The 13,340-nt window shown below is 49.7% G+C and overlaps 3 protein-coding genes and 2 pseudogenes across 5 annotated transcripts; 4 read left to right on the top strand and 1 right to left on the bottom strand.

Annotated features, from left to right (window-relative positions):
* Positions 1-542: 542 nt before the first annotated feature.
* Positions 543-657, top strand: STEHIDRAFT_t79 (annotated as a pseudogene). Its single transcript has one exon. The product of its transcript is annotated as a tRNA-OTHER (tRNA).
* Positions 658-2,341: 1,684 nt separating this feature from the next.
* Positions 2,342-2,441, top strand: STEHIDRAFT_t80 (annotated as a pseudogene). The gene has a single exon. The product of its transcript is annotated as a tRNA-OTHER (tRNA).
* A 2,627-nt stretch (positions 2,442-5,068) lies between these two features.
* Positions 5,069-6,472, top strand: STEHIDRAFT_90430 (NAD-P-binding protein). Its single transcript, XM_007299426.1, has 5 exons — positions 5,069-5,153; positions 5,232-5,487; positions 5,574-5,665; positions 5,767-6,124; positions 6,187-6,472. The coding sequence occupies exons 1-5, from the start codon at positions 5,095-5,097 to the stop codon at positions 6,331-6,333; spliced, it is 912 nt and encodes a 303-aa protein (XP_007299488.1). The 5' UTR covers positions 5,069-5,094; the 3' UTR covers positions 6,334-6,472.
* Positions 6,473-8,334: 1,862 nt separating this feature from the next.
* On the top strand, positions 8,335-9,406 carry STEHIDRAFT_152305 (antifreeze protein; the record flags this gene model as incomplete). Its single annotated transcript, XM_007299469.1, has 6 exons — positions 8,335-8,364; positions 8,428-8,539; positions 8,604-8,828; positions 8,898-8,996; positions 9,075-9,176; positions 9,255-9,406. The coding sequence occupies 6 exons, from the start codon at positions 8,335-8,337 to the stop codon at positions 9,404-9,406; spliced, it is 720 nt and encodes a 239-aa protein (XP_007299531.1).
* Positions 9,407-9,813: 407 nt separating this feature from the next.
* Positions 9,814-12,669, bottom strand: STEHIDRAFT_117914 (uncharacterized protein). Its single transcript, XM_007299468.1, has 12 exons — positions 12,477-12,669; positions 12,213-12,362; positions 11,995-12,079; positions 11,889-11,941; positions 11,640-11,753; positions 11,503-11,569; positions 11,342-11,431; positions 11,067-11,211; positions 10,862-10,953; positions 10,744-10,765; positions 10,625-10,683; positions 9,814-10,490 (listed from the first exon to the last, which is right to left on the bottom strand). The coding sequence occupies exons 1-12, from the start codon at positions 12,512-12,514 to the stop codon at positions 9,861-9,863; spliced, it is 1,545 nt and encodes a 514-aa protein (XP_007299530.1). The 5' UTR covers positions 12,515-12,669; the 3' UTR covers positions 9,814-9,860.
* Positions 12,670-13,340: the final 671 nt, after the last annotated feature.

Below are 13,340 nucleotides of genomic sequence, written 5' to 3'. Positions count from 1 at the left end.
GTGTGTGTGTGTGTGTGTGTGTGTGTGTGTGNGNGNGNGNGNGNGNGNGNGGGGGGGGGGGGATGTTGCGATGAATATACATATACTCTAAGGGTGGAGGAATGTGGAGGATCAAGTAGTGGATAGTGCAGGGTCGTGAGGTGATGAGTGGACCGGACCGTGCCTGAGATAGGGAGAGGTTGCGAGGGGAGGAAGGAGGATGTATGCATGTATGCACGCATGCGTAGACCGTGTCGTCTCTTCTCTTCTCCCGTTCGGCTTCGGCTTTTCTCACTTCTCCTTTTTTCCTTCCACACCTATCGATTCTGACTGTGACCCAACGCCAGTGTCCCTCTTTCGCAGACGTCATCTGCATCCGCACCAAGTCGCGCACTTCGATGTCTACGATGCCATCGTCAGACGCGGCGCAATCAACGAAACTCACGAGGGTACGTACCACACCCCTTTCTTCGTTAGTCTCTCTTTCGTCTTGTCTTCTTTCGGTGGCCTTTAGCGCATCTCGTGCCCTTCCATTGCTTTGCTTTGATATGCAATAGCATCAAGGACATATGGTGTAACAGGCCCAGCACGCTCGCACAATATATAGTTCGAGCATCAGAAAGACTAGTACTCTTTAAATTCTTGCGAGAGGGTCCGGTTCGAGTCCGGATATGTCCAACTGAAAACATCTCATGCCCATTTTTAACTGGCTGTTCATGCGAGATGACGAGATGTGTCCATGGGAACTGACTGGCTTCCTGGTTTCTACTCGGGCATTGCTTTGTCTCGCTTCGTTCCCTCCATTGGATCTCCGTCACTCTTTGTCATTTGTTGACAATACAATATGGTCTTACAGTAAAGCAACATCGTTCCTTCCCCTGTACCTCTACGGGCATATGGTGTGGTGTAACAGGTTCAGCACGCTCGCTCAATGTCTTCATCCGATCCGTTGTTCATTCTCGCGAGATGCGAGATGGGTCCGGTTCGAGTCCAATGGATGGGAACGTAACCGTACCCTTTTTTTCACTTGGTTTGGTTTCCATGCGAGAGGGCGGGATGGGGTATGTACGCTCTCTTCTGATAATCGAACTAGTCTAAGTGCAGTCGTCTTTATCAAGGCTTTGCTTTGTCGTGCTTCGGTTCTTTGTTGGATCTTCGTCACTCCTCGTCGATGACATGCTCACAAAGAAAGACACCTGGGTGCCTTCAGTACGGGCATATGGTGTATTTTGACCATCACACTCGCATGGTCCCTTTCCCTTTCTGCGTGAAAGGGAGTGAAGTCTGTGAGGTGAGTCCGGTTCGAGTCCGGATGCCCGCTAAATATAATTGACACGATTGATTTTTTATATGTCGTTCATGCGACACGCGTGGCTCCTCTCTACTTGCCTTGTTTCTACTTGGGCTTTGCTTTGTCTCGCAGCAAGCTCGCTCCGTTCATCTGTTGGACATTCCCCTTCGTCGGACCTCGGTGACATGCTCACAAAGAAAGACACCTGGGTGCCTTCAGTACGGGCATATGGTGTATCTGGATCGTCACGCCCGCACGATCTCTTTCCTCTCTCTCTATGAAAGGGAATGAAGTTTGTGTTGGGAGTCCGGTTCGAGTCTGGATGTGTTCAATAAACAGCGCCTCAATTTCGGCCTGCTTTTTGCATGACGTTCATGCCAGATGGCCGAGATGATTATAGAGGCATACGTTTGTTATACGAAGGTTCTTTTGTCTCGACGACGGCTTCGGTCGTCCTCACAAACCAAGATCTTATTCTCCCTTCAGTATGGGCATATGGTATATTCGGACCGTCACACCTGCATTATCCGTATCCCTCTCCAAGTGAAAGGAAATGAGGCCTGCGAGGGAAGTCCGGTTCGAGTCCGGATATGTCCAATGTGAGGGTACAGATCACACTTTTTTTTACATGTCGTTTATGCGAAATGGCGGGATGACTATGGAGGCATGCCTCCACGGGCACTGGCTGATCTCGCCTTGAACGTTGCTTTGTCTCCCGACGAGGGCGGTTCATTCCGTCGTCGGAATGTGGTCACCCTTTGTTGACGATATGGTCTTAAAGCAAGACCGTTCCTTCCCTCGGTACGGGCATATGGTGTATACGGTTCATCACACTCGCGCTCAGTGTGTTCATCTAACTCACCAGTCATTCTTGCGAGAGAGTCCGGTTCGAGTCCGGATATGACCAATGTAACGGGATTCTGGTTGCGCATTTTTTACATGTCGCTCATGCGAAATGGCATGATGCCTATGGAGGCATACATACGTCCATTGGGACGTTCTTTTTTGGATCTTCGTCGCCCTTTGTCGGTGACATGCTCACAAACCAAGACTCCTTTCTGCCTTCAGTACCGGCATATGGTGTAGGCGGTTCATCACACTCGCTCATGTCTTCATCTGACGCGTTGGTCATGCTTGCGAGAGAAGTCCGGTTCGAGTCCGGATATGCCCAATAGAGAAGTTGAAATCGGAACTCGGCACAAAACCGAAACTCGTGTTTTTGAGTGCTGCTTACAACAGATGTTACGTTTTTTTTGTACACTTCAGATGCGTAGCTATCAAGCTATATTCCTATATTTTCTCACATTTGTTTGAGGACATGTTGAAGAGGAAACCCAAGTTTCGGTTTTGAAACGAGTTCCGGGAATTGCCGATTTCAACCTCCCTAATGAAAGGGCGATGAATTCATCCGTTTTTTTACATGTCATTCATGCAAGATGACGGGATGACTGTGGCACGCGCTTTCTGGAATCCGCCTTCTGGTCTCTACTTGGGTGTTGCTTTGTCTCCCGAAAAGTGCGCTCCGTTCCCTTTTGTTGGTGGTCGCCCGGTACTGGGCCAATTCCTTTCTTGACTCAGTACGGGCATATGGTCTATTTGGATCATCACACCTGCATCATCTCTTTCCCTTTCTACGTTAAAGGGAGTGAGGTCCATGTGAGGAGTCCGGTTCGAGTCCGGAGATGTCCAATGCAGGTGGCCAATACATTTTTACATGTCATTCATGCAAGATGGCGGGATAAACATGGCGGAATACGTCCATCCATTGCATGTTCCTTTGTCGTCCGACAAACGTGCTTTGTTCCTTGGTTGGATCTTCGATATTTCTTGTCGATGAAATGCTCACAAACCGAGGGCACTTTCTTCTCTTAGCGCGGGCAAATGGTGTATTTGGACCATCACTCCTACACGATCCCTTTCCCTTTCTATATGAAAGGGAGTGTGGTCTTTGATGGGAGTCCGGTTCGAGTCCGGATATGTCCAATCAATTTGAAGAATAGAGGTTCTTTTTATATGCTGTTGATACGAAATGGCGGGATGGATGTGGCACGCGTTTCTCTGGAATTGGCCTCCTGGTCTCTACTTGGACGTTGCTTTGTCTCCCGAGCAGTGCCTTCCGTTCCTTTGTCGGATACATATCCTCTCGCCCAGGCTTCCCTCCGTCTATAACGTGCTTAGGCGCTATAATTCCGTATGTTGGTACGGGCATATGGTGTAGCAGGCTCATCACACTCGTACGACCTCTTTCTTCTTCTACGTGAAAGGGAGTGAGGTCCGTGAGGGGAGTCCGGTTCGAGTCCGGAGATGTCCAATAAATATACTTGACAGTATTGATTTTTTACATGTCGTTCATGCGAGATGGCGGGACGGATTTGGCGCGCGTCGCTCCTGTATCTAACAGAGGAACAACGTGCTTTCGTTCGGTGGATTAGGACTCTCTTGCAACCTTTTTGTTTTGTAGATAATTTGTCTGGTCACGACTCGTTTATCCCCCTCCTATAAGACTACTCGTGTCCCCTTGTATACTCGGGTTTTATTTTGATGCCAACCCCGCCCGCACTCATAACGCAGAGGTACATCGATGGAACTCTTTTCTCCCAATTCGATTCGTTGAAGACATCCCCCTGCGCCCCTTGCCTTGCATCATCGCACATGAGAGCGGGTACGCAGCCTTTGCTTGTGAATACATAATCCAAGTAAAATGCGTTCTGGCTTACCTCGTATCTCTGTGCTTGTTTTATTTTCTCCTTCTGCCTGATGCGTTCTGGCTTACCTCGTATCTCTGTTCTTGTTTTATTTTCTCCTTCCGCCTGATGCACTGCCCTTTCGGGCCCTACCCTGGTCCCTTTAGCCATCAGTAACAGAAAATATATTGTTGGCCATTGGATGTTAGTCTGACGATAAACTCGCGCAGGGCTCCGCCACGCTCCGCCCCGCGTACCAAAAAACCTTCTCTGTGTCCTGGGGGCCCGAGGGAAGGAAATACTCTACTTCAAGAGCATGCCTCTCCTGATGTAGATCGGGCTATATCCTACATATAATTTGGCACGGAAACATGCAATATTGACTATATATACTGATTTCGTGCCACACCGCCAGCTGTAACGAAGATGCAAACGTCTGTGGACCACCCGGCCAACCTTCCTTGCCGGGGCGATCCACAGACGTTTGCCGCTTCTATGATCGAGTTATACAGATACAGCAAGTAGGGCTGTATTAGGAATGGGCGAACATCGGCCTTATTTATGAGCTCGAGACAACGAGAGGGTGGAGGAGGTCGGTCATTCTGGACGCGACGGAGGGTGCCGGCAGGAGAGAGACTAACTATATCTGGCTGTTTGACGCGAAAGTCTCCTAAGTTAACAGACCTTGTCCCCTAAGGCTAAAGGGACCAGGAACTTGTGAAGCTCTTTGTGAAGACCACACATTCCGCCGATGGAACAACCATTTTGCTCTCCATCGTGGACCATTGTGAGCTGGCTTGCACGGCGCAACTTGGAGTCGTCATATCATACTACTTGTACGCACATCACTAATGTCACTGCAAAGCTGTCTCCAGATCCATAGCACTCCGTCGTCAGTACGAACTGCTGTCCGTATACTCAGACTATTTATTTGGTAATAGGACATGAGTAAGCGGCGATATGTAGCTGATGGATATCATCATGTTGGTCCATTTGCGTCGAGGATCGCACCACTAATGCTTTGGAGCCAGATTTGCGCCCGAGGTAAGGTTATTTAAAGAAGCGGTATGCCCTTCGTATTCACTCTCTAACTCTCGTTCCACCTATACTCCCAGTACATTTAACCGCCCAGCGAAAACTATGGTCAAAGTTGCCGTTGCCGGTGGATCAGGCCACATTGGCGCGAACATCGTCGAAGCGTAGGTCACTCATAATACTTTCATCCTACCATGTACTGCATGAGATTTGATACGGATGAATTGGATAAATAATCTCAGCATCCTGAAGACGGGAAAGCATACTCCAGTCATCCTCTCCCGGTCGACCAAGTCCAGTGACTCGAAAGTCGAAATCCGCGTAGTCGACTACTCTGACCACTCTAGTCTCGTTTCCGCACTTCGGGATGTCCACACCGTGATTGTGACTCTGTACACCGCTGATGCTAAAGAGGCAGTCGGAAGTCAGGTCGCACTTCTCAACGCCGCGAAAGAGGCAGGCGTGAAAAGGTTCGCACCTTCGGAATGGGGAGCTAGGGTGAGCTTTTGCGTATCGCTTTATTGGTGTGTGATCTCTCGTTACGGGGAAGATGCTGATGCGCTCCATGTCTCGGGTATCAATAGGATAATACTGGATTTTTCTTCAATCACCCGAAGCTCGAAGTTTGGGATGCTGCGAAACAGTCCGGGCTCGAAGTCACACGGTTCATCCCTGGGTAATCCCCATTTTTGCAAAGCCTCCATTCAGTGACATATACCCTACTTTGAGATCCGGCACACTTCGGCAATGGCTGACCCATACTGGACTGTGATGTAGCATGTTCATCAACCTTTTCGCGGGAGGATCCAACCTCCCCTCCGAGAAAGAGGCTCTCTCGCACTTCACTCAAGGAAACTTGTTCATAGACGCTCGCGCCGGCACAGCAGACATTCCTGGAGACGGCACAACCAAGGTCACGTTCACCTCCGCACAGGACACAGCGAAATTCGTCGCCGCGAGTCTGGACCTGGAGACGTGGGAAGAGGTGAGCGGGATTTCTGGAGAGGCGAAGACGTTTGATGAGGTGGTGGATGTTGTGGACAAGATTACCGGGAAGAAGTTGACGAGGACGTATCTGAAGGAGGGGGGTGGAGAGAGAGCAGAGAAGCTATTGGAGAACAAGTTTGTTTCTGAGGTACAGAAATCATTTTCATCTCGTCTACCGTTCTTTCTTAATTGACGATTGTGTCCAATTAGGTCTCCAAGTCTATTGTAGCTGGCCATTTATATGTGGAGCCTACGCTAAACAGGAAGCTCCCTCATCTTCGTCCGCTCACCGTGGAAGAGTATCTTGGGCACTACTGGGAGGGTGCGGACTGGTCAACGCCGGCAGCGTCTGCGTAGAATGTGCGTTTGTGGTCTGATTATCGAATCTAAATGTATACATTGTGTTCTCATTGTTGGTGAGGTTCAAATCGCCTCATAGTACTTCTGGATAAGTACATACGAGACTCCTAATAAAGAGGGTTTTAATCAATATCAGATTTTTGGAGGAAAAAAGCAAAGTATAGCAAAGGGTGCATGAGATGAGCCTTCACAGCGAGATTTCGGTATGGACGAGTCATGAGGACGCTCTCACCGCATGTGCTCCGACCCTTAGAGGCCTTCTGTACATCATAGCACAGGATCCTCTTTTCTGCGTCGCAGAAATGAATCATGATTAAATTCTGCCGTCACAGCACATATATTGCCTTTGTCCGGACGAGTTCAAAGCGTGCAGACAACTGGATCCGGCGCTGTGCATGATGAAGGAAACCCGGTGGCGTCGATATCTACATAGGCGGCTACATCCGAAGGTCAGCCCCGCTCCGACAGACTCCGACCAAAGAGACTCACGAGTCTGTCTTTGCTTCGTCTTACTGTACCATTTGAATCGGTTCGCCATGTCACGGTCACAGACCTCCCTCTGGTGGGCGAAATCTGGACAGGTCACAGGTCACAGAGGCCCACCTGGCGAAAAAATTTCCGTGACCGGGCGCCTTCGGCGCCATGTACCCCCTCGAAAACCGCTCAAAAATGAATAAAAAAGGCGAAATTTCCAGTTCGTCACGCGGCTCCGCCGCGTGCTGGCGTGGCGAAATCTGAACTTTTCGGTCACAGTCACAAGGGGGTGGCGAACCGATTCAAATGGTACAGTATTCGAAACCACCAGCAAAGGTGATGCCTTCGACTTCTTTCATAATGCTGTCCTTGGGGCTTAACAAATACGTCCCTCATCTGTTTCTCCTATTCCCGTCTGTGCGCACTAAACAGACCTAAACCCATGTGGCCGGGGATGTATCGAGCTCTCTGTCGCCGCCTTGCTCATAAGTCACACCCTCTCAGCGTCCCGAGTCATCAACTACAGAATTCACACATTTTTTACCCTCAACGTGAGTGTCGCTGCTCACACTTGCCGGCGCGTGCCATATTAACCGAGCTGCTACACAACGGATGTCTGTTTCTACGGCTACATACGCACACTCTTCGCAAGCGACGTTCAGCCCTGGGACTCGTCTCTTATCCTTTGGCCCTAGCATCCAACAATTTCATATGTCCCCACTATGTCGAACAAAAACTTCGCCAAATTCGTGTATAGATCGGCGCGTAGAAAGTCATGCGGAAGCAAATCTATTGACTCCTCGTCCGTGGAGTCAGGAGCCTCCTCTCGTCCGCCTGGCAGCCATCTACACTCTCACAGACAGTCCTCATGCTGACCTTCGGACCGTCACCATGAAAGATCCTTAATTGTACTGTAAAAATAGTGGTGTATAAAGACTAGTCTAGCTCCCGTTCTTTCCTCTCCTCGGATCTTGCAGTTCTGATCATGCTACTACACCACTCGTGAACAATCTGTTCAGAAGGATGTTGTCATTCATCACCGGTGGGGTCTAGTGGTGTGGTATGGATTCCTTTCTGTGCGTTCTCCGAACTACCGAGATCGCTCGATGAATATACAGAGTCCATGACGCGAATGAAACTGGTGCCCTACACAATCATTCATGCTACCGTATTTCTCTTGGCTCGCGGGTACTCTTCGGAACATTGATAGCAAAATGCAGAAGAGATATAATCTCGTCCTTCCTCTTCTCCGTTATTTTCGTGTACACGGTAAGCCCCTTTATCTGCTCTTTGCTCCTACGGACTTGTTCACTTTCGAGCGGCTATGTATTTTCAACCCAGTATCGGAACGAAACGCGGTATGTATGACACCATTCACAGGAACCACTTGCCTTTGGCATCACATTCGTCATCGAAAGAAAACCATTATGATACGTTCCATAACGTATAAAGTGGAAGTATGTATCGTCTAATTTCTTCACCCCCTCCTCAATCGCAGCACTTCCTTCCTCCCACAGTTTCCAAATGAAGATTCTTTCTGCTATCCTTTTCGTGGTACGTATTTTTGTTTCCCACTCTTCACTTCTATGTCTGACCGTGCCCGTTATTCTCCCTCAGTTTGTTACCGTTGTGCTAGCGGCAGGCCCCGCCGCTGTGCCGCTCGGCAGTGCGGGAACGTTTGCCATCCTCGCGAAAGCAGCAGTGTCCACCGTGCCTCCATCATCAATTGGTGTTTAATTCTCCTCTATGGTGTCTATCTCTAAGGCTCACGGACCATGGTATTTGGTTCCTAGATGGAAACGTCGGCGTGAGCCCCTCGGCATCAAGTTTCCTCACGGGCTTCGCACTCACAAAGATTGGAACATTTGCCACTTCGACTCAAGTTATTGGAGAGCTTCTCGCTGCGGATTTTACACCGCCAACCCCAGGCCAACTGACCACAGCAGTCTCGAACATGGAGACAGCTTTCGTTGATGCTGCAGGCCGGGTGAATCCCGACTTTATAAACCTCTCGAGCGGTGAGTCCACGTCTATAAGTGTATTCACAACAGAAAAAGTGGGTCACTAACCCCTCCGTATCTACACAGGTAAAATTGGTGGATTAACGCTCAGCCCTGGCCTATACAAGTGGACCACCAGCGTCTCTATCCCCTCCACACTTACTATATCTGGTACCGCATCCGATAGTAAATCATGGATTGTTCTCTCTTCCTTTGGTTTTAATAGTCGTGTTTGAACCGACGTTGACGTTATGTGGCTCATAGCGTGGATATTCCAGATCTCTGGAGGCCTCTCCTCGGCCGTGGGCGTCAGAATAATTTTGGCTGGAGGCGCGCTCGCGAGCAATATTGTCTGGGTTGTATCGGGTATGTCTAATCTCTGGAATTCCCATAGCCTGTGCCATTGTTGTCGAAAGACTAGACTAATACTTTTGACGTTGATAGGAGCCGTCACGCTCGGCGGCGACTCCCATTTCGAGGGCGTCTTGCTTGGTGCGACGTCTGCCACTCTCATTACGGGCGCGACGATGAACGGGAGAGTGTTGGTTCAGACTGCAGCTTCGCTTCAAAAGGCGACTGTCATTCAGCCATCGTAAAGCACCATGCGTCTCGGCCCTGGGCTTCAGCTATTACATTGTCAATTCTCTTCTCCGGCTTCTACCCCAACCCGTGCATTTCGTACGATGATGTGTGCACGTAAGGTCTCCTCCACGGCATGTCTGTCTATAGGCTATCATGGGTTAGCAGGCTGAATCAAATTGGTCGGTAGCATTCAGCAGCTGGGCCGTTATCCTTTCCTCTGAATGGATTTGAGTACTGTTATCTTTTGCGATTAGACTTGCGTCATATATTGTGTACCTAGCATATAGTATACATACTTCGCTAATCGAACGGATTACAGTGAACATTGGGTACGAGATATATCCCTCCACGGTTTCCGCTCAGAAGTCTCATGTCAACAGCAAGACGTCGACACCCATGATCAAAGCTCAAAGTGGGTCATGTGTAATTCATAAATCAGTGCATAGCTCTACAAACACGAAAAGACAGTCAAAGTTGCCTCCCAAATGCATCCTCTTCCTCCCGCCTCATCGCCTCTCTATGTCTTCTCCTCATAGCTGCACCCGCGTCCCAAGACCTTCGCTGCCTGCCTCTACCCTCATCGTCTTCGACCCCCTGACCGTCCAAGCTAACCCTTCTCCCTGATCCCACTGGCCCTCCAAATGCAGGCAGACCATCGACATCAATCACTGCTCTTGACGAAGGTAGTATCGACCCGTCCCTGAAACCCGTATCCGACTCCTCAAGATCCCGGATTTTGGTATCGGTCGCCTTCCTGCTCTCCTCTTCTTCCTGCTCGATGTCGTCTCGCACCCGACTCGCACCCTTCTTATCCGGGCCCATTGCTTCCCTTGTTTCTAGCCCAACGGCATAGTCAGGCTCCCTGACGGTCTCCAGCTCAATTGTGACCACCATGCCCTCAGACCCACCCCCGGCACCGGCACCTCTGCCCCCTATTGTGTTCGTCTGGCCACGTTGACGGCTGAAACTTGACTTGCTGAAGGTGGCGAAGTGAACGGAGGAGTGCTGAGAGTCTGTACGGGGTTGGCGACCGAAGAAAGTAAGCCACGATAGGGGGAGGGTATGTAGGAGGAGGGATGTGAGGCCTCGGATAAGCGCCTATGAATAACGCGAGTCAAATCAATGAGAAATAGAGATGACCAGGACGATAGGATAAAGAACATAGTAAGATATAGCGTAAATGGATGGATACAAGACAAATGGACGTAGACACGAAGAAGCGGAAAACGCACGGGATCGGTAGCGGCGAGGAGCGCGTAGACGATAGCTCTACCGCCGTAGAGGAAGTCGCCTTATTGACATGCGTGAGGTTAGTGCATGCATAGATAATAAGTGACTAGACGGAGCTTACTGAGAGCCATGATGTCGAAGTCCTGGAAGATTGAACATGAGCTGGATGTGATTTCCGTTTGGACAAGGGTGCGTTGTCTCGAGACGAGATCGCGACATGGGGTAAGAAGAAGACTCACTGTCTGTGTCTTGATCCCCTGACTGATCGTCGAATGCAGAGACGTCATGATAGTGAGCGCGTTGACAAGTATGGAAGCCATAGGATAAAGCGCTGTCGCACAGAAAGGTCAATGCATTCAAAATCGGAATAATCAACAAGGCCGTTCAAATATTCAAAGGAAACACTCAAAAACGTGGTGGAAGAGAGGGAGAATAGCAACGTACAGACGCGGGCAATGATGGTCTTGAAACTGTTCGCGTGGATGATCTGAGGGGAATTGTACGTCGTTATCCCACCAGTTTGAGATCGGCTTTGTCCTTGAGAGGAGGAGGACTCCTGACTGTTCGTGAAGATTCGTTTCTGGCGGATCTGGACGTCATTTAAAGTGTTACCACATTGGAAAAAGTGAGACGAGAAAGGTCATACTCCGAATGACATAGGGGCGGGTGTCGAGATAGGGCGGAAGTGGAAGGGAAGAGTCATCGGACCATGCACGTACATAATGCCTAACCATAAAGGTTGTCACCGCTATTGAGGTTACGACTTCGCCGAGTACTGTTAAGCCCGTCCAGAGCATTTGCGTGCTGACCTGGGAGGGAAAAAATGGCCGAGTGGGATGGAGATGAACAAAAGAAGATAAACGGAGTTGAGAGTACGAACCTGCCACGCCAATCGCTGTGACATATCACCGCTCGTATACCAGCATACTGACTCAAGCGGGTCCCACCTGAAATCACAGAGGACGGTGCAAACAGGCGCTAAGCATACGAAGAATTTCAAGGATCAATATCACGCACCCGTATTGACCCGCAGCGTACGCCGGGACGGTGAGTGCAGTGGACATGAACGTAGATCCGATGACGTAGTATTTCTTCATCTTACGACCGTCGACACCGTGGACTACAACAAGCCTGCGATGATAACGAGACGCGGTTGAGCACAGTGTCAGAATTAGCCATTTTCACTGCGGAACATCACTTCGCAGTCGGGAGTACGAATTGGGTGGAAGTCGGATAAAGATGAGCTCTGGATACAGGTGGACGTACTGAAGATTAAGAGCAATGGAGAAGAACAAGAAGTTCGAGAACTGTAGCGTGAGCTGCAATACGGAATCAGAAGGTGGATAACGGAGACATTAGATCGACGACCAACCTGCAGAATGAAGACCGAGAACCCACATCCAAAACTTGGACCTGTCAACTGGCCCCCGATAGCACTCGCAATGGCATAGAACAAGCTTCATGAAAGCAAATCCCGTAATCGATTCGCCACATAAGCGAAAATGAACCCTTTTATAAGTATCCATAGTGACAACAACCAAGAGGATAAAAAGCACGAAACTGAAAGAGATATAAGAGAGTAAAGCTCACTTCCCCACGAGTGCTAACATAACGATCCTAAAGCTCACTCTGTCTAGGTGATGTCGTGATGGCTGGTGCATCCACACAAGCCCAGCAAGAAAGAGAACCAGAAAGCAGAGGCCGGCACCCACTGCGGAGGATATGGCCCATAGATGATTGCTTCAACCAGCGAGCAGCGATAGCGGGCGAAGAAAAACACCACAACAAGTAAATAAGTAGTATTGATATTGAATGGGCTAATAGATTAGACTTTGAAGCTGAAGTTGCACGTACGCGAGGTTTTGCTTTTCCAGGGTATACTCGAACGCCATAATGATTGGCCTGATGTATGAGACCACCTCTGGCAGTCAAGTACGTGCTGAGTCCCTCACGTCGTAGTGGGTTATCCAGCCAGTTGAAACCAGAGAGGAAAGTGCCGCCGCCGGCGGAATAAGCACGAACCGCAAGCTTAGAGAGTTAGTTCAACTGGAGGGGGTGATGGTTAGAGGTGGAGAACCAAAAGAACGGATACGTGGTGAGCGCGCGTAATTATAGTCGTAGCTTGATGCTCGTGACCGTCAACGGCCTAGGAACCGTACCTACTGGACCGTAAAATAATACAAATATGAACCTCCCCAGCGCATTTAGGACGGGGAAGGCTGACAGCGAAGCGCATACATATACAGCTGAAGCCGTTATTTGAGCAAGTCGGTATCGTCGGGACAAGACCAAGCAACAGCCAATCACATTGCATACCGTTGGATCGTGGATCTGGATTCTAGTGGCTCGGGGACGAGCTAAAATTCGGGAGTGAATTTGTTTGATCCTCATATTGTCCATCGTGTTCTTATCTCTGGCGATAGCGGTCCAGGTATTAATTCGGTCACCAGATGAACGTCAAGCGGGGCTCCAGGGATACATATGTGAGGCTCTTAAGTGCAAGGTCGGAGGCGGTATATGTATGGCACCACAGCGAGCGCGAAATAGGAGGGAAGAGCTCGAGGGGATGTGGCGGACGTCGAAGGCGCTTTGACCCGGAGGATCGAGGATCTGAGCATTTGGATCTGGCAGCACTTGGCGGTAACGCGGCGACCTGAATATGTCAACTTCTTTTCCTCGTAGTCAGATAACAAGACTCGGCGCGGACAGGATGTAAAA

This window comes from Stereum hirsutum (assembly GCF_000264905.1).
Source record: "Stereum hirsutum FP-91666 SS1 unplaced genomic scaffold STEHIscaffold_2, whole genome shotgun sequence".
NCBI lineage: Eukaryota > Fungi > Basidiomycota > Agaricomycetes > Russulales > Stereaceae > Stereum > Stereum hirsutum.
The sequence above is the reverse complement of the archived record's forward strand: the minus strand, read 5'-3'. Positions and strand labels throughout refer to the sequence as shown.

What these genes read in the sequence shown, in the direction of transcription:
- STEHIDRAFT_90430 (XM_007299426.1), top strand. Translation starts at nt 5,095, where the DNA reads ATGGTCAAAGTTGCCGTTGCCGGTGGATCAGGCCACATTGGCGCGAAC. An exon ending in GGCGCGAACATCGTCGAAGC is followed by an intron (nt 5,154 to 5,231) that starts GTAGGTCACTCA and finishes AAATAATCTCAG; the next exon opens with CATCCTGAAGACGGGAAAGC. An exon ending in CTTCGGAATGGGGAGCTAGG is followed by an intron (nt 5,488 to 5,573) that starts GTGAGCTTTTGC and finishes GGGTATCAATAG; the next exon opens with GATAATACTGGATTTTTCTT.
- STEHIDRAFT_117914 (XM_007299468.1), bottom strand. Translation starts at nt 12,514, where the DNA reads ATGGCGTTCGAGTATACCCTGGAAAAGCAAAACCTCGC. An exon ending in ATGTTAGCACTCGTGGGGAA is followed by an intron (nt 12,080 to 12,212) that starts GTGAGCTTTACT and finishes GCTTTCATGAAG; the next exon opens with CTTGTTCTATGCCATTGCGA. An exon ending in TACGCTGCGGGTCAATACGG is followed by an intron (nt 11,570 to 11,639) that starts GTGCGTGATATT and finishes CTGTGATTTCAG; the next exon opens with GTGGGACCCGCTTGAGTCAG.